An 18732-nucleotide genomic window follows, 5' to 3' on the forward strand; every position below is an offset into this window, starting at 1 on the left:
CAAGTTCTCACTAGGATACAGTGCCTTTAAATTCTTTTTCATAGCTTTTCTGGATTTCTTGTTAACAGTGTCTAACTAAAGCCAGGCACTTCTGCAGCTTCGTAGTTAACAGGATCTACCCTCAAATTGCCCAGTCTGTGTTCTTCTCACCCTACGATAGGATTTATTAATGCTTTGTACAATCATTAATTGGTATTTTTGCAACATAGGAAACAGTAAGAAGACAAATATTTGTTGATATACCTCGGGAAGCAGTTATGCAAACGACACCAAAATACCGTAAAATGAATGCCAGTGATCCAAAAGCAGACACTGAAAGAACACATACAAAAATGCAGTGTTCACAGCTAAATTGTAAGTCTGATGATTTAGTTCGTACTACATCTGCAAATAATCAGTCATCCAAAAATGGAATATTAAAGACTGTGACTCCAGTAGATGCTTCTACCAGAGAGAGTGAGCAAAATGTTACTCTGCATTCAGCTGATAAACTACAAACAGGTAGTGTACAGAAAGGTCATACTACAAATGAACGAACTGCTTGTGAGAAGAAACAGTGTGTTCCTCAAGCAAGGTATAGTATTTGATGTCTCAGTGCAAAGTAAAAATGTAAAGTTGCTGTTCACTTAATGAAAATTTCCAAATCAGATGTCATTTTATTTAATTATTTCATTATTTTTTACTAACTAGCTCTTTATTGTGAGAGAAAACGGTCCACTTTTTGGTCACCACAGCTTTTCTTAGGTGTAGATGTAGTATCTTTGCCATCTTAGATCAAAGAAAATAGAATCTCAATGCAATAAAGAAAAATAAAAGCATTTTGTCTTTGTACTCTAGATGAAGTGGTTGCAGCTATCTCAAATGCATTTATAGGTACTATTTTAAAAATCTGATACAAGATTAAATATTTAAACTATAAAATCCATAATATTTTCTCCCCAGTTTTCTCTCACATTTCTTTTCATAGAATCATAGAAGATTAGGGTTGGAAGAGACCTCAGGAGGTCATTAGTTCAACCCCGTGCTCAAAGCAGGACCAACCCCAACTAAATCATCGCAGCCAGGGCTTTGTTAAGCTGGGCCTTAAAAACCTCTAAGGATGGAGATTCCACCACCTCCTTAGGTAACCCATTCCAGTGCTTCACCACCCTCCCAGTGAAATAGTTCCTAATATCCAACCTAGTCCTCTCCCACTGCAACTTGAGACCATTGCTCCTTGTTCTGTCATCTGCCACCACTGAGAACAGCCTCGCTCCATCCTCTTTGGAACCCCCCCTTCAGGTTCTTGAAGGCTGCTATCAAAACAGCACTCACTCTTCTCTTCTGCAGACTAAATAAGCCAAGTTCCCTCAGCCTCTCCTCATAAATCATGTGCCCCGCCACCTAATCATTTTTGTTGCCTTCTGCTGGCTGGACTCTCTCCCATTTGTCCACATCCTTTCTGTAGTGGGTGCCCAAAACTGGGTGCAATACTCCAGATGTGGCCTCACCAGTGTCGAATAGAGGGGAATAATCATTTCCCTCGATCTGCTGGCAATGGTCCTACTAATGCAGACCAATATGCCGTTAGCCTTCTTGGCAACAAGGGCACACTGTTGACTCATGTCCACCTTCTCTTCCACTGTAATCCCCAGGTCCTTTTCTGCAGAACTGCAACTTAGCCAGTCGGTCCCATGCACTGTAGCAGTGCATGGGATTCTTCCATCCTAAGTGCAGGACTCTGCACTTGTCTTTGTTGAACCTCATCAGATTTCTTTTGGCACAATCCTCCAATTTCTCTAGGTCACTCTGGACCCTATCCCTACCTTCCAACATCTCCCCTCGGCTTAGTGTCATCCGCGAACTTCCTGAGGGTGCAATTCATCCCAGATCATTAATGAAGGTTTTCAACAAAACCAGCCCCAGGACCGACCCTGGGGCACTCCGCTTTGATACTGGCTGTCAATTAGACATTGAGCTGTTGATCACTACCCGTAAAGCCTGACAATATAGCCAGCTTTCTATCCACCTTATAGTCCATTCGCCCAATCCGTACTTCTTTAACTTGCTGGCAAGAATACTGTGGGAAACTGTATCAAAAGCTTTGCTAAAGTCAAGATATGTCACATCCACTGCTTTCCCCATATCCACAGAGCCAGTTATCTAGTCATAGAAGGCAGTCAGGCTGGTCAGGCATGACTTGCCCTTGGTGAATTCATGTTGACTGTTCCTCATCACTTTCCTCTCCTCCAAGTGCTTCAAAATGGATTCCTTGAGGACTTGCTCCATGATTTTTCCAGGGACTTAGGCGAGGCTGATCTGTCTGTAGTTCCTCAGATTCTCCTTCTTCCCTTTTTTAAAGATGGGCACTCTGTTTGCCTTTTTCCAATTGTCGGACCTTCCCCCGATTGCCACAAGTTTTCAAAGATAATGGCCAATGGCTCTGCAATCATATCACGACTCCCTCAGCACCCTCAGATGCATTAGATCCGGCCCCAGGGACTTGTGCATGTCCAGCTTTTCTAAATAGTCTTTAACCTGTTCTTTCACCATTGAGGGCTGCTCACCTCCTCCCCATACTGTGCTGCCCAGTGGAGCTGACCTTGTCTGTGACTGATTCTACTGGCCATGGATAAAGACTGATGTGGAGCAGTATTGTAAGACCTGTGCCCGGTGTATGCAATGGAAGACTCTACTCACGAGAGCTGCTCCACTGTTTCATCTTCACAGTGAAGGCCCTGTGGATTTGGTCTGTATAGATTTTCTCACGATTGAACCCGATAGCAGAAATACTTTTAATGTGCTAGTCGTAACTGATCATTTCACACGGTATGCACAGGCCTTTCCCACTAAAGATCAAAAAGCTCCTACTGTTGCTAAAACTCACTGGGAGAAGTACTTTGTGCATTATGGGTTGCCCAAGCGGATGCACTCAAATCAAGGACAGGACTTTGAGAGTCAATTAATTCAGGAACTTCTGACTATGCTAGGTATAAAAAAATCTAGAACAACACCTTATCATCCACAGGGAGACCCACAGCCTGAACGATTTAATCAGACCCTGCTTAGTATGTTGGGAACCTTGAATACCAAATAGAAATCGAGATGGAGCCAGCGCATTAGCCATCTTGTGCATGCTTACAACTGTACCCAAAATGAGGCCACTGGGTCTTCTCCATATTTCCTAATGTTTGGACCTGAAGCATGATTACCAATAGACCTCTGTTTTGGGGTGTCAGTGGATGGGTCTTCCCACCAGTCTTTCCTCCAGTATGTGGCTAATTTAAAAAAAAGACTTGTGTGCTGCTTATCAACTTGCTCTGATAAGATGAACCAGGGCAATAAAGACCGTTATGACCAGAAGGTGGGATACTGTGATCTGCAACCCGGTGATCACGTTTTTTTAAAAAATCTTGGCCTCCCCGGAAAACATAAACTTGCAAACTGTTGGGATTCGCAGCCCTACATTGTGGAGAATCAAATGCTCAGGCTATATATCACCGAAAGCCTGAAAAGAATGGCAGCCCATTAAAGACTTTACATCAAAACCACTTACTTCCTCTGGGGCAACACGTCAGAATGGATGACCCATCAGATATCGAGCCTACCCCTCTACCCAGATCATCTAACCCAAGGACAGCTCTGACGTCTGAAAGTTCCTCCCCCAACTCCATAGGTGGTACTAGCAGGCTACCATGATGGACATAATTGGTCCCCCATCAGAGACTGATTCTGAGGAGGTTTACCCTGAATATATATCTATGTATCATGAACCCTCAGATACATCTCTTGGGTCTGTTGTACTGTCACCTTAGCGAGATCAACCTGAAAGTGCAACTAGCACACCCCTTTTAAACCCTGAAGCTTTTCCAGTCTTTCCTATGGGAGAAGTTCTTAGGGAGGGCGTAGATATATGCAACAATCCCCCTGGGTCTTCAAGTGTAGGGAACAAGATTGCTACAGATGTTGCTCCTTCTACAATGGGTAATTCTGTGGTGGATGCTGAAGCTGACGGAGCTTTATTAACACGTCCTGTTGGGGTGGAAGCAGGGATGGCAGAACCATTAAGGAGGTCCCAGCGAGAAGTCAGGCTCCCTCAGCAGTTAACATATGATGTGGTTGGAGTCAGCAGTGAGTTGTCCAGCCCCACAGTACATCATGGGGTGGTTGTGCTGAAAGATTTTAAAACACCTGTGGAGTCCAAACCAGAATACGTATCCTCTAAGGATGAGCTCAAGTGTTTTTCATGGTGGTGCTCACCTCAGGCTAGATGCCTAAATTGTGCTTATTCTAGTGGGCCTATACTTTACCCTCCATTGAATGTAACCTCAGCTAGCAGTAGGAATTAGGAATGTATGTATTCTATTGTAAATGAATCTGTTTTTCTTCTTTGTTCTGGTTCCTTAATGGGGACATTAAGGATTTTTCTGTTTGGGGGAGAATGTAGGCACGCTTTACTAGAGGGGCCTCTGAACTTTATTGGGAGTGTTCCAGTTGGGAAGAACCTGTGTGATGCAATCTAGCCTGAGAGAGGACAACTCCTATCATGCTTGGGGAAAGGGTGAGAGACTCGCTCTTGCAGGCAGTGCAGGGAGAGCAGGCGGTTGACTCCATTTTGGGAAGAGGAGTGAGATTGCTGCTGTGGAGCTCTGCCCAGACCAGGAGCTGCTGCTGGGAGCCTGCGGGGGCTTTGATCAAGCAGGGAGCCTCAGAGGCTGTTGGTGGCTTCACTGGAGCCAGGGCAGAGACTGTTGCTGTGCTTAGAGCTGACTAAGATGGGCCTGCAGTGAAGGAATTGTGAGTAACCCCCACTCTGGTTTGGAAAGTACTTGCAAGGGAAGGGGCACTGCAAAGAGAGTCTGAGTCTGAAGAGAGGCAAAGTGATTGTCCCACTGAACCAGGACCCAGAGCTGCTGACATTTGGTGGGGCCAGCTCCAATCGTCAGAGAGGTTTTGTGGCTTGTTGCCTTGGCTGGACTGATGCACAGAACCAACAGAGTACTGTCTCTAGCTGCAGATCTTCCAGTGCACCCATGCAAGCATCTACGACTCTGAAATCCAGAGGAGTGTATGCTCCAGGGAGGGGTAAATGGTGGCATTGCAAATGCCAGTTAAATAGATTTCATTTATTACTGTAAACTATATTTGTTAATTGATTTTATTCAACTGCCCCCTGTGGATTTAAATTAGTAGTGACGTATAATCTTAGACTGTTATACCCTGATTTTTTTAAGTTGTTAAGTAAAGGTGTGTTAACTCTAGTTTAAGTATATTGGATGTATATTATTTATAATTGGTATTTCTGAGTTACACCCATGCCACAGATTATATTATTATTATTATTTATTATTAGAATAGCTTTATTCCTGGAGGTTACTAAGGCACACCATTGAGTGTGTACCGGGGCCAGTCAGGTGGAGGCACCACCAATTTTAAATTCCTTTAGGAGTAAAGGGACTGCAGCAGAGGGGTGAATAGAGGATTCCCACCTATCCATCACCACTGGGATACTCAGGATCTTCTTTAATGTCAGCAGTCTCAGGCACACAGGTGAGTGTTGCCTGCTCCCGAGTAACCCAGGGAGGAAAAGGGGCGTTACATATGTAAGACACAGGAGGTAATTGTCTCGCTCTACTCAGCACTGCTAAGGTCTCAGCTGGCGTCAATTCTAGATGCCACATTTTAGGAAAGATGTGGAGAAATTGGAGAGAGTCCAGAGGAGAGCAACAGAAAATGATAAAATGTTTAGAAAACCTGGGGGAAAGGTTAAAAAAAAAAAGGGCATGTTTAGCCTTGAGGAAAAGAAGACCAAGGGGGGACCTGATGACCATCTTCAGATTTGTTAAAGGTTGTTATGAAGAGGACTGTGATCAGTTGTTCTCTGTGTAAACTGAAATTAGGAAAAAAAGTAATGGGCTTAATCTCCTGCAAGGGAGATTTAGGTTAGATAGTAGGAGAAGTTCTTCTAACCTAGGGATAGTTAAGCACTGGAATTAGGTTCCAAGGGAGGTTGTGGAATCACTGGAGGTTTTAAGAGCAGGTTACACAGACACATGTCAGGGATGGTTTAGCTATACTTGGTCCTGCCTCAGTGCATGGGGGCTGGACTAGATGACGTCTCAAGGTCCCTTCAAGCCCTATATTGCTATTATTTTAAATGTTGTTATGAGCTTTGGTTTTAACTGTATTAATGTGTTTTTGATCTTTCCAGTGAACACTTGTTTAAACAACCATCACTGACTGTTCAAAATCTGAAACAGGCACAAGTAGCAGGTACAAATAACTGAAGTATATTTTTTTCAGATAATGTTGTATGTTATGGATTGTTATTAGAAATAAAATATGGTTCATAGCACTTACCTTTAAAGTTATATTTTATCATACAGTGTGTATCATACTATATGTACACTCCCATTCCATTATGTACAGTGTTATAAAATTGTAAATATTTGCATAGATTTGGAATTTTATATTAAATATCTATTAAAATTAGAATCTATTTCTTTTGTTTAGATTTTATCTTCTAAAATGTTTTACTTTAGTATTTTTTTGTAAAATAATTTATAATATTACCCAAGGTAAGTTTAGATAAATATTTTCTGCTATGTCCACAAATCTTTTTGGATTGAGCAATGAAAGCCATCAAGTACAAGAATTTGTTTGATCTCTGCTCTAAATATTGGATAGACAAAGAAAATGATCTTGTGAACTGGCATTTAAGCATGCGTATTGTTCCATTTTGATTTCACTGGGACTATTAGTGCATTAAATTAAGCACATGTGTAAACGTTTGCAGGATGGGGTGTAAGGAATTAGTGTTGATCTCTGCTTTATTATACCCAGTGTATTTTTCATACTTCAGTTCTGATCCATCTAATCTTTATTCTTGAATAACCTATTGACAATTTAGAGGAGTAAGAGTTTCTCATCTGAATAAGTGTTTTCCTGATTGGTACCTTAAAAAGGGCTAAATTGTGTTCTGTTACATCACTGTAAATCAAGAGAAAGGACTGCTACATGTGTAAGGCTTTGCAGAATTAGACTCTAGATTTGAAATAAATACAATGAACCTGATATCCAACTTCATCATATCAATTTTACACATTTGCACCAGGTAAAACTGGTATGATCAAATGAAAAAATCAGGCCCTCTGCATACAGTGAAGCGAAGATAAGGACTGAATTTCCTTGAGTTCATCTGGATTTACACTAGAGTAATTGAAATTCCCATTTGACCTATAGTATTCTTTTATTCTGTGCTGTTGTATAAATTAAACATCTGTATGTCTTCTAGAAATGTAAAATAAAATTGGACTTATGTATACTGTGGAGAAGTTACCACCAGAAAGACAGTTTGCTTTTTCCATCCTAGTGAAATACACTTTTTTCAAATTTAGAAACAGTTACATTTTGTTCAGACTCAACAAACAAGGAAAGAAGTATTCCAACTACTTCTGCATCTCCTCAAATGACAGATTTAAGGTGCTCAGGTAAATGATGTTTATCTTAGACTTTTTATTATGATACCATAAAAATCTTTTTATGCCCCATCAGAAATACATTAAACTACTTGATATTACATCTGATTTGACGCATCTACAATACTAATAAATCTATTGCCTTTAACCTATTTTTGTCCCCAGTAATAAAGTGTAATTGTCCCCATCTGTCACTGGGCAGATTCATCAGCCAGAGCAATCTAGATAAAGCCCACACACTTAAGTTTAGGTTCACATTCTTTTCCCAAACAGAAGATACAAAGGCTGAAAATAATACACAACACTTGGATATTTTCCTGCTTTCTGTAAGCAGAAAGGGGAGAGAATATATTCTTTCTCTGCTAAATAGGTCCCCTGACTACTACATCCCCACCCTGCTCCATTGCTAACCCTGGATCTCTCACTACTAAGCATAGGCTGTCTAAGTTGTTGCTGCTTGCAGCCTGCAGTCTCATAACCTGTCATGTGCTTTCTGAACTCAGTCCCCTCAGTCTTAAAGGGCCAAGCCAACAAACTGGGTTGTGTGTATTTGCCATAGGACCAACACCCGGTCACAGACTCACACTATTTTTGGGGGGAGGGATAGCTCAGTGGTTTGAGCATTGCCCTGCTAAACCCAGTGTTGTGAGTTCAATCCTTGAGGGGGCCATTTAGGGATCTGGGGCAAAAATTGGGGATTGGTCCTGCTTTGAGCAGAGGGTTGGACTAGATGACCTCCTGAGGTCCCATCCAACCCTGATATTCTATGATTCTATTGTTTTAAACTTGTGCTAATATCCAACCTGTTGTCTAATCCTGTGTACGCACATGTCTGTGGCTAAATTGTAGCATTAAGTAGCAGCCATTTAATGGGAACACTGCAATGCTCCAGAGGGTGCTGTGGCTACGCCACTATTAAAGCGGTTTTAGTATGCAGTGCCTTTTACTTCTCACACAGGTGTTAGAAGCATGCTGTCATCCCTCTCTGGCCACTATATACAGCTTAGTATTAGCAATGTCTCTGGCCCTGGGCACAAGGACTTTTTGTACTTGGCCCCGTGCATGGGCAGCACATAATGGAGGCTGGGGGAGCCTAAGTCTCCCCAAACCTCACACCACCGGGGGGTGGTGGGGGCAGTGAAGGATCTGGGCCCCTGGAAAAATCTCTCCCTGCCACAGGCCCCAGTGGTGGGGGCACAGTTTTTCTGGTCTTGGGGACATGGGGGGCAGGGTGAGCAGGGGCAGAGCATTGGGGGAAGAGGCGGAGTGGGGGCACCCCCCACCCCAATTTTTCCCATTTTTTCTGTCGGGTCATCCTACCCACCACCCATGCCCCTATGGGAGTGTGCAAAGGGAACAGAGGCACCTTGTGTTCTGTCTTGTGCCTTCCTTGCACTTCTACACAGGGTCTGTACATAATCTGGCCCTCTGTGGATATAATTTATTTTCCGTGGTCTTAATAAAAACGTGTGTGTGTTTTTTGGAGAGCTACTACAAAGTGTTAAACAAGCATTTTCAAAAATATACATTTTAGGGCCAGTCTTCCTTGACGTGTACATGGAAATCTAAGAACAAATTGAACCCTTTTCGGGCAAAACAACAAATCTGCTGAGTTTAGTAGTGGCTCGTAGAAATGCATGCTGGGGCTTCAGAACAAGGGTTTGCTGGCTGCATCAAGGTTGAACGTTGCAGAACATGAAAGAGGGAACTTTAAAATAAGTGTCACTATTTAGAAAGACTGTGGCATAAGCTCTAAAAACCACTTTGAAGACATTTTTAACAAATAGATTTGCTACATCTACATTTTATATATGCTATTTCTACAACATAGGTTTTTTTTTTTTTTTCAGGCTGTATAACTGTAGGACTGCCTTTCACTAGCAGAAATTTTAGCAAGATCTTGCATACTTGTCCACATCAGTGTGATCGTCACAAAGTCATTCTGGAAGCTGAAGAGAGATATAAAAGGGGACTAAAAAAATCAGTTATCTGTAATAACAGTAGTTCTGAGGCTTTTAAGAGTAATTATGAGGATTTTTTGTAATAGATAAGGGTATAGTTTAAAAGGTATTTGTAATTAGTCATTTGTTTTGATTGATTCTGATCTAGTAATCTTACATTGGTTTAACTCCATTAACTTAATTGGAGTTAGTCATAATTTATACTGGTGTATACTTGAGATCATAATTAGACCCCTGGTCCGTGGGAGTAGAAACTACAGTGTACATCTCTCTTGTGTGTTCCTTGGTAATTGGCTGTATATCCTCATTATGAATTTGGATGAGGCTGTCTGTCCTCTTAGCCAGAATTAGTAAGCTCCTGCCTTCTACCATTAGGAAAGATTGAATGAGTGCATGGCAGCACAACAAGCCCTTTCTCATACCAGTATCGCTTCCTCAAGGATGTGAGAGGCTTATAACTCTTGATCAGGATGGTGGGTGAGGGAAAGTACATCCTCAAATACATGTAGCTTTCTACTGAAAAAAAAAGAAAAGAAACTGGATTTTTAGAATGAAAGTTTTTAACTGCTAGCATTTATGATGATGATAAAACATTTGTCCTGTGCTTTCCAGAAATACTGTTGACCCCAGCTAAGAAAGGAAGACTGAATACAGAGTCGTCAACCTTCAAGAGCAGAAAAAATCCGCAGGAAAATTTCCGAAGTAAAGGCCAGTCCTGCAACTGGGGCTTATGGAAAAACTACTTATTATATGAGTAATTCTATTGCACGTATACACAAGGGGCATTTCTACGTAAGCGTCCCAGCCCAGATCCAGACACATTGTATCAGGGCTTGTGTTAATATGCTAAAAACAGCCACGTAGATGTTTTTATGTTCTGGCTCTGGCCGGAGCTCTGGCTCTGAAGCCCTCCCAGCTTAAGAGCCTGAGCTCCAGTCTGAGCCACAATGTAAAAGCAATGGCTACCCAGTTATATTTAGCATGTTAGTATGAGTGCCACTAACACAAGTCTGTGGATCCTGGCTTGGAGGCTTGCTTCTAGGTGCTGTGTAGACATACCCATGCAAGACTTCATTCCTCTGGGCACTCTACAATATTAAACATAACTATGCCACTTCAATAATAAATAATAAGACAGTATCTCATTTCTGTGTAGCAGAAAATGAAAGAAATAGTCATTGTAGGCATTTTTGCTTTTATTAGCAGGAGATAGTGGATGGATTTGCAGAAATGGGGCTCCCGAACTGTGGTGGAAGTAGAGCAATAGAGGGCACGCATCTCCCTATTTTGGCACCAGACCACTTTGCTACAGAGTACATAGACAGAAAGGGCTACTTTTCTATGGTTATGCCATTGTTGGCAGATCACCAGGGATGCTTCACCGACATGTGTGTTGGCTGGTCAGGGAAGGTGCATGATGCGTGCATTTTAAGAACACAGAAAATATGCTGCAGAGTGCCTAGTAGTTCTGAAAGGACCCATTTGTTACTGTACAGTGTGACACAACTCATAGGATCAGTGACCATGTAATAATCAGATATTTACAGCAAACACCACAGAATCAGTAGGTGCATTGACTGTTTATTCATAGATATACATCAAGCAGCACACAATTCCTAACAGGCCCCAAAACATCAGGGTCAGGTTGAACACAGAAAGCTACAAGCAGGACCTTTCTTTCCTGACGGGGAGATTACCATTGGTAATACTGAAATGCCTGTAGTGATCCTGGGGGACCCTTGGTCCCTGACTCATGAAGCTGTACACCAGCCACCTCGACATCACCATCAAAGGATTCATCTACCTGTAGGTGCAGCTGAATGTGGTTTAGTAGGTTGAAGGGACACTGGCATTGTTTACTCACAAGATTGGATCTCAGTGAAAAAAACATTCTAATGGTTACACCTGACAGCTGTGTCCTGCATAATATCTGTGAATCAAAGGGGGAGGACTCTTAGGGTCGACATAAGTAACACAGTGTCTACACTCACACTGTGTCAACGTCAGTACATTTGCCCGGGCTCAACGCCACATGGGGAGGTTGTGTTACTCCATCACTGTAACCGGGCACTTTCATTAGTGGGAGACAAATTTAAGTATAGACACATGCACAACTAGGTCAACATAAGGCAGCATACATCACCCTAACTGTAATGTAGACAGAAAAGGAGTACTTGTGGCACCTTAGAGACTAATCTCTAAGGTGCCACAAGTACTCCTTTTCTTTTTGCGAATACAGACTAACACGGCTGCTACTCTGAAACCTGTAATGTAGACGAAGCTATTGACTTCAGTGGATTTGCTCCTGATTTCCACTAATGTGAGAGGAGAATCATGCCAGTTTTGTTGAAATGCACATTGACAGATTACAACAAGATCAGAGTATTCTTGCAGACCTTGTCTATACATATTCACAATTGTGAATTAAGTAAGGAATATACTGATAAAGGAATATACAGTATTTTCAAAGCACTTTTCCGGGAGCAAAAGCACTGTATTGTAAATATTAAATGCAAAAAAGGGAATTTAGTGACCTAAGAAATGAAAAGCTTCAGCTTGATAACCTAGGAGGGCTGAAGTCTTCTACCCATTCACAGAACAGGCACAGTGCAGGACAGCAGCAGTTACCCCTGAAACTGCCTCCCACTAATTTGCATAAACCTGACATGTACCAACAACTTTCAGAATGAGAAGGGAATTATGCCATTGTTGGCAGATCACCAGAGATGCTTCACCGACGTGTGTTGGCTGGTCAGGGCAGGTGCATGATGTGTGCATTTTAAGAACACAGAAAATATGTTGCAGAGTGTCTAGTAGTTCTGAAAGCACCCACTTGTTACTGTACAGTGTGACACAACTCATAAGATCAGTGACAGTGTAATAATCAGAAATTTACAGCAAATACCACAAAATCAATCATTAATCGCACTGTTAAACAATAATAGAATACCATTTATTTAAATATTTTTTGATGTTTTCTACTTTTCAAATATATTGATTTCAATTACAACACAGAATACAAAGTGTACAGTGCTCACTTTATATTTATTTTTATTACAAATATTTGCACTGTAAAAAATCAAAAGAAATAGTATTTTTCAGTTCACCTAATAAATGTACTGTTGTGCAATCTCTTTATCATGAAAGTTGAACTTACAAATGTAGAATTATGTACAAAAGAAAACCTGTGTTCAAAAATAAAACAATGTAAAATTTTAAAGCCTGCAAGGCTACTCTATCCTATTTCTTGTTCAGCCCATTGGTCAGACAAATAAGTTTGTTTACATTTTCAGGAGATAATGCTGCCCGTTTCTTGTTTACAGGGTCACCTGAAAGTGAGAACAGGCATTCTCATGGCACTGTTGTAGTCAGCATAGCAAGAAGTTTATGTGCCAGATGCGCTAAAGATTCATATGACCCTTCATGCTTCACCCATCATTCCAGGGGACATGAGTCCATGCTGATGACAGGTTCTGTCATCCAAAGCAGTGTGGACTGACGCATGTTCATTTTCATCATCTGAGTCAGATGCCATCAGCAGAAGGTTGATTTTCTTTTTTGGTGGTTTGCGTTTTCTAGTTTTTGCATCGGAGTGTTGTTCTTCTAAGACTTCTGAAAGCATGCTCCACACCCCGTCCCTCTCAGATTTTGGAAGGCACTTCAGATTCTTAAATCATGGGTGGAGTGCTGTAGCTATCTTTAGAAATTTCACATTGGTACCTTCTTTGCGTTTTGTCAAATCTGCGGTAAAAGTGTTCTTAAATGAGCAAGATGTGCTGGGTCATAATCCGAGACTGCTATAACATGAAACGTATGGCAGAATGCAGGTAAAACAGAGCAGGAGACATACAATTCTCCCCAAAGGAGTTCAGTCACAAATTTAGTTAATACATTATTTTTTGTAATGAGCATCATTAGTATGGAAGCACATCATCTGAAATGGTGGCCGAAGCACAAAGGGGCGTACGAATGTTTAGCATATCTGGCACATAAATACCTTGCAGTGCCGGCTACAAAAATGCCATGCAAATGCCTGTTCTCGCTTTCTGGTGACATTGTAAATAAGAAGCAGGCAGCATTATATCCCATAAATTTAAAACTACTTGTTTGTCTTCGCGATTGGCTGAACAAGAAGTAGGACTGACTGGAGTTGGAGGCTCTGAAGTTTTACATTGTTTTGTTTTTGAGTGCAGTTATGTAACAAAAAACCCTACATTTGTAAGTTGCACTTTCACAACAAAGAGATTGCACTACAGTGTTTGTATGAGGTGAATTGAAAAATACTATTTCTTTTATCATTTTACAGTGCAAATACTTGTAAAAAAAATAATATACACCCTGTATTCTGTGTTGTAATTGAAATCAATATATATGAAAATGTAGAAAAACATCCAAAATATTTAAGAAATTTCAATAGGCATTCTATTATTCAACAGTGTGATTAAAACTGCAATTAATCACGATTATTATTTTTTGATCGCATGAGTTAACTAGGATTAATTGACAGCCCTAATCTGCACTAAGAATTGGATTAAAACTCCCAGCCCATATCTCAGTCTCTAAATTCAGTTCATAATCTTTCTGTAATAAATTTCAGTCTAATCGTTGAGGATCAGTGTGTCACTTTACCCCATAAAATATGAGAACTCTCATATTTCTACTTTTAAGATAATTCACGAGGGATTCTCAATTAAAATGAAGTGATTGTGGTACACAGCACCAACCATATCCATACAGTGCTAGTGACTGACACTGTTTTGTATTATTAATGACGATATTTTAAAAATAGGCTGAAGTTATGCTCCAAAATCCATATTTAGGCTCCTAAAGAAGTGGCATGATTTTCAAATTTACTGAGGATGCAGCAATACCTACTGAAGTCAATGAGTGCTCAGTGCTTTTGAAAATCAGGCCACTTGCTTAAGAACATAACTTTAGGCTCTTACTTTTTAAAATCTTGGGTTTATATTAGTGTCCAAATTAACAAATTGCTGATACCAAGTTACTAGCTAATTGGTTCATTTATTCTCCAGATTCCAAAATTGGTTATCATTTTTTTCCAGAGAGGTTGGCCTGCCAGCATAACCTTTTTCTAAATTACAGTCTATTTTCAAGTTACCAACTCCTTTAGATTGATATGACATGGCAGCTGGAAGGCAAAGGTTTCCTGCCTGGCACATTCTTCTAGTCCAGCTATATTATACATTAATAATATAGTTGGGAAGAGGGTCTTCCCTTGAATTTTGGTTCCTAAATAATTACCTTGTTTGTTGTGTTTTAAAAGGTATTTGTTTGACTCCTATGAAGAAAACCCAAAGTAGTATTTCAAATATAGATGACAACCTCAAGAAAAATATTGATTTCCGAGAAAAATATAACTTAATGCCTACATACACAAAAAGTGAGTATTACCATAAAATTTATCACAGAATTCAGGAAGCTGTAAAATCAATTTTACTCTGTCTCTGGTTGAGTGCATTGCAATTGGCTGTGATTAAAAAATCTGTGCTCATCACTGGAGATCAAGGTATGAGAATTTAAAATGATATATACTATTATCTTCCAACTTTAATAACAAAAGATGTTGACTTGTGAGCATGGTCTTCTGTCATCTGTTGGTTGGTTAGTTCTACTGCACCTAAGATATAACCCCAATGTCACTGATATTTAATGCATCAGTGACATTGATGTAGCCTTAATGCTGGAGAAAAGCTACTTTAATATTATTTATTAGAATTTATAAAATAAGTGAACATTCACACTTTAACTTTTGTAAGAAGAACTGCTGCTTTACATTACCACATTCAGTTCTATCTTAGATTTCAGTTAGTTTAAATTAACATACAGATGGCCTTGTTCATAACTCCACAGCTCTCCAAACAGACCAAGACACACACTTGAAGAAACAAACAGTCAAAGAAACACACAACACAGAATATCAAGGCTTGAATGAGAAAAATAAATATTCATTTGATGAAGATGAGGTAAGTTATGAGGCCAGATAATACCCTCACATATCTGCATAAAAATCCAAAATAAAGTCAACACCTCTGTGGTTTTTAAAAATGTCTTTATTGTTATTAGTGTAGTCACTTGTAACAGGAACCCAGCACCAGGATGAATGACCAAGTTGAACCCTAGTGTAAACAGGTGCATCTCCATTGATTGTCAGTGCAGTTACACCCACTTATACTAGGGATGTATTTAGTACTAATTTTTTTTTAAGCCCTTCACTCTCCTTTAACCACCTCTGGGTCTCCCCTTCTGCCCAGGACCTGGTCCCTGTGGTCACAGAGTGGGGGGCTGGGGCTGACACGTGGTTGAGTCAGGATGGGGCAGCTAGGGCTTGACTGCTCCACCCGTGAGGGGGCACGCTAGGCAGGTCAATGTGGTCAGAGCAGGGAGGATAGAACAGGGCAGCAACAGCCGCTTTAGACTAGGCTCTTCAGAATCGTCTCCCTGCCACAGTTTCTGCCCCCTGCTTCTGGTTTCATTAATAGGCAGTGAATCACAGAGCCTAAGGAGGTAAGGTCTCTGGGAGACACCACACACACATTGGCTATTCTGCTGTCAAGGCAGCAGTTCAGGAGGGCTATGAGCCTCACCAAACATGAGACCAAGTGCAGATTCTCACTTCCATCTCCCCTTTATTGGAAAAATCACGATATAGGGCTAATTTAGCAATTTCTGTGCAATCTGTGAAATCAGTTTTCCCAGGGCCCTTCTAACCATGGGGAAGCTGCCCTCCACACCTTAGCCATCAGAGGTGTGTTGGCCTTTTATCTGGACGGCACCAAATCCTTTAGGACCCCTCCCAGATTGTTTGTCTCTTTTGCTGCCAGAGTTAAAGGGATACCTGTTTCCACCCAAAGACTTTCCAGTTGTATCCTCTCTTGTTATGAGGCTGCTAATCACCCTGTTCCTAGGGTTATAGCCCATACCACCAGATCTCAACCTACTTCCATTTTCATGTTGAAGACTGTGCCCATTACAAAAATATGCAAAGCTGAGGCTTTGGTTCACACCTTCTCAAAACACTATGCCTTAGTGCATGCCTCCAGGACAGATGCTATCTTTGTACTGCAGTTCTGCACACCGTCTTAGACCAGGTTCTGAAGCTTCCTCCTCCTTCAGGGAGTACTGCTTAGGAATCAGCTGAAGTGAACCCATAGAGACATAACTTGAAGGAGAGATTACTTACCCAGTATAGTAACTAGAATTCTTTGATTAATATCCCTGTGGATACTCCATTATCCGCCCTCCTTTTCCTTTGCATCAGAGTCTTGTCTTGAAGGGACTTCATGGTAGGGAAGGAACGGAGGGGTGGTTCACCCAACACTGCCCTATATATCCTTGGTACAGGGCACAAGAATAGTTAGGGTGTATGTGCAGACCAGGTGCAGCTACCAAATCTCTGCTCAAAGGTGCACAGGGCAGACCAGGTACAGCTACCAAATCTCTGCTCAAAAGTGCATGGGGTACAGTTATCGTACAGAATAAGTAATCTCTCCTTCTGTTGTTCTGTAGGCCTCTATAATATCAGAACTAACGTTTAAGAATTATGTTAAATGGTATTCTTAATGACTTATATTATCTTTTCCACTTCAATGCTATGTAGTTTTACATAATTTTTAAATAAGTCAAAATAAATACTTACAGAGGACTGAAAGTCTTTCATTGGACACACATGCAAGAGCTTTAAAAAAGAATAAACGAAGAATCCGGAAAGATTTTACAACAGAAGAAGTAAACTATCTTTTGAGTGGCGTAAGGAAAATGGGCCATCACTGGAATTCAATTTTGTGGTCCTACCCATTTCAGAAAGGACGGACAAATGTTGATCTTGCTAAAAAATACCGCAAGTTACAGATACATGTAAGGGAAATCTAATTTTCGAATAGTCTCTTTATGTTAAAGTTAAAAACTGATTTGAATTGTAACCTCTAATTGCATTTTCAGTTTTGCTGTGAAACCACAAAAGTGTGAGATTTTGTGCTGTGCCTTTGAGGCACATCACAGAAGTTGCAGCCCAGGGGCAAAAGGGCTAAAGCACCTGTAAACCACCTTTTGTGCCCTCCCAGTTCTGGCTGCTGCCTCTTGTAACTAAGGCAGCCCTAGTAGGCTGCCTAAGCTGGAGCAGCCTGTTGCTCGCTGTGACTGTCTTCTCCAAACCCTGTGCAGGGAGAGAACTACATCTAGGACTTTTAGAACTCCTTAGTGTCATTCCAGCCCTATTACTCAGAATACAAAGGCCAGAATGAGTGAGAAGCTCACCCAAGATCCCTAGGATAGTCCAACATACTGACTAGGGACTGGAAGCTAGGAATTCCTGAGTTCTAATTTCTCTCTGACAATGACTTGTTTCGCCTGGGGCAAGTTTCTCTGTGTATATCAGTTTTCTCTATCTGCAAAATGAAGATGATTTTTAATTGATTGATTAGCTAATATTTGTAATATGTAATTACATATTAATATTACATGTAATTACAAATGTAATATGTAATATGTAATGTAATTTGATTAGCTAATATAATAATAATTGATTAGCTAATAGTTGTTCGAAACATGCTACAAATATCAGGTATTCTTTCTCTTAACCCTGTTGTAGAATATGTACTAGATCTTGTATCACAATTTAGTGTATGAAAATACCAGTTTGTTTTGATATTTACTATTTTTTTTTAAATTTTACAGAGGAATGAAAATAAAGAAGATCTGTAACATCTTTCTAAAATATTTTATATTCTGCTAAAGAATTTGGAAGTTTAAAGGACAGAATTATAGTGTAAAAGAGTTAGGTACTGTTAATATGCACTCTACATATTTCATTTCAGATTTTTTATTGTGATTTATACAGGGCTAGGCTCTTATGTAGACTTAAGTGAAATGTATTTTGATAGGTATTTTCAGAATGCTAATGTACATTCATTAAATAAAATGTATACCACTAAAATGAAAATGCTTTAACTTTACTACAGAGGCACACCCAAAAAAAAAACCCCAGAACAAAACTTTTTGCATGCAATATTTAACTTGACCTTCCAGTGCTTAACTGGAATATTTGCACTTTCTTTAAATATCTCACTTGCTAAAACTATATTACAGATTATTTTATCCTCTTTCACTTTTGTACAAAAGTTTAACATTGCTAAATTGATTCCACATACTGATACATTTTAAAATATTTTTGTTGGCTCTGTTTTTATTTTCTTGCTTTTTTCCATTCCACTGTCCCTGAGATGGAACAAGAGCACATCATTATCTTTAACATACAGCCATATCTACCTTTTTCTCTATTTTATACCACACTTATA

At 40.3% G+C, this 18732-nt stretch overlaps 1 protein-coding gene across 1 annotated transcript in view; it reads left to right on the forward strand.

The window, feature by feature from the left end:
* The window catches only part of TERB1 (telomere repeat binding bouquet formation protein 1), a 39636-nt gene extending 21408 nt beyond the window's left edge, over positions 1-18228 (forward strand). The window contains exons 12-19 of the mRNA XM_073308426.1: positions 210-574; positions 6191-6252; positions 7377-7469; positions 10031-10120; positions 14703-14819; positions 15290-15402; positions 17078-17293; positions 18113-18228. Of these exons, the coding sequence (XP_073164527.1) occupies positions 210-574; positions 6191-6252; positions 7377-7469; positions 10031-10120; positions 14703-14819; positions 15290-15402; positions 17078-17293; positions 18113-18139 (1083 nt within the window). The 3' untranslated portion in view covers positions 18140-18228. The remainder of the gene's footprint in view (positions 1-209; positions 575-6190; positions 6253-7376; positions 7470-10030; positions 10121-14702; positions 14820-15289; positions 15403-17077; positions 17294-18112) is intronic.
* The last annotated feature ends 504 nt before the right edge of the window (positions 18229-18732 follow it).

This window comes from Lepidochelys kempii, chromosome 12 (assembly GCF_965140265.1).
Source record: "Lepidochelys kempii isolate rLepKem1 chromosome 12, rLepKem1.hap2, whole genome shotgun sequence".
Lineage (NCBI taxonomy): Eukaryota > Metazoa > Chordata > Testudines > Cheloniidae > Lepidochelys > Lepidochelys kempii.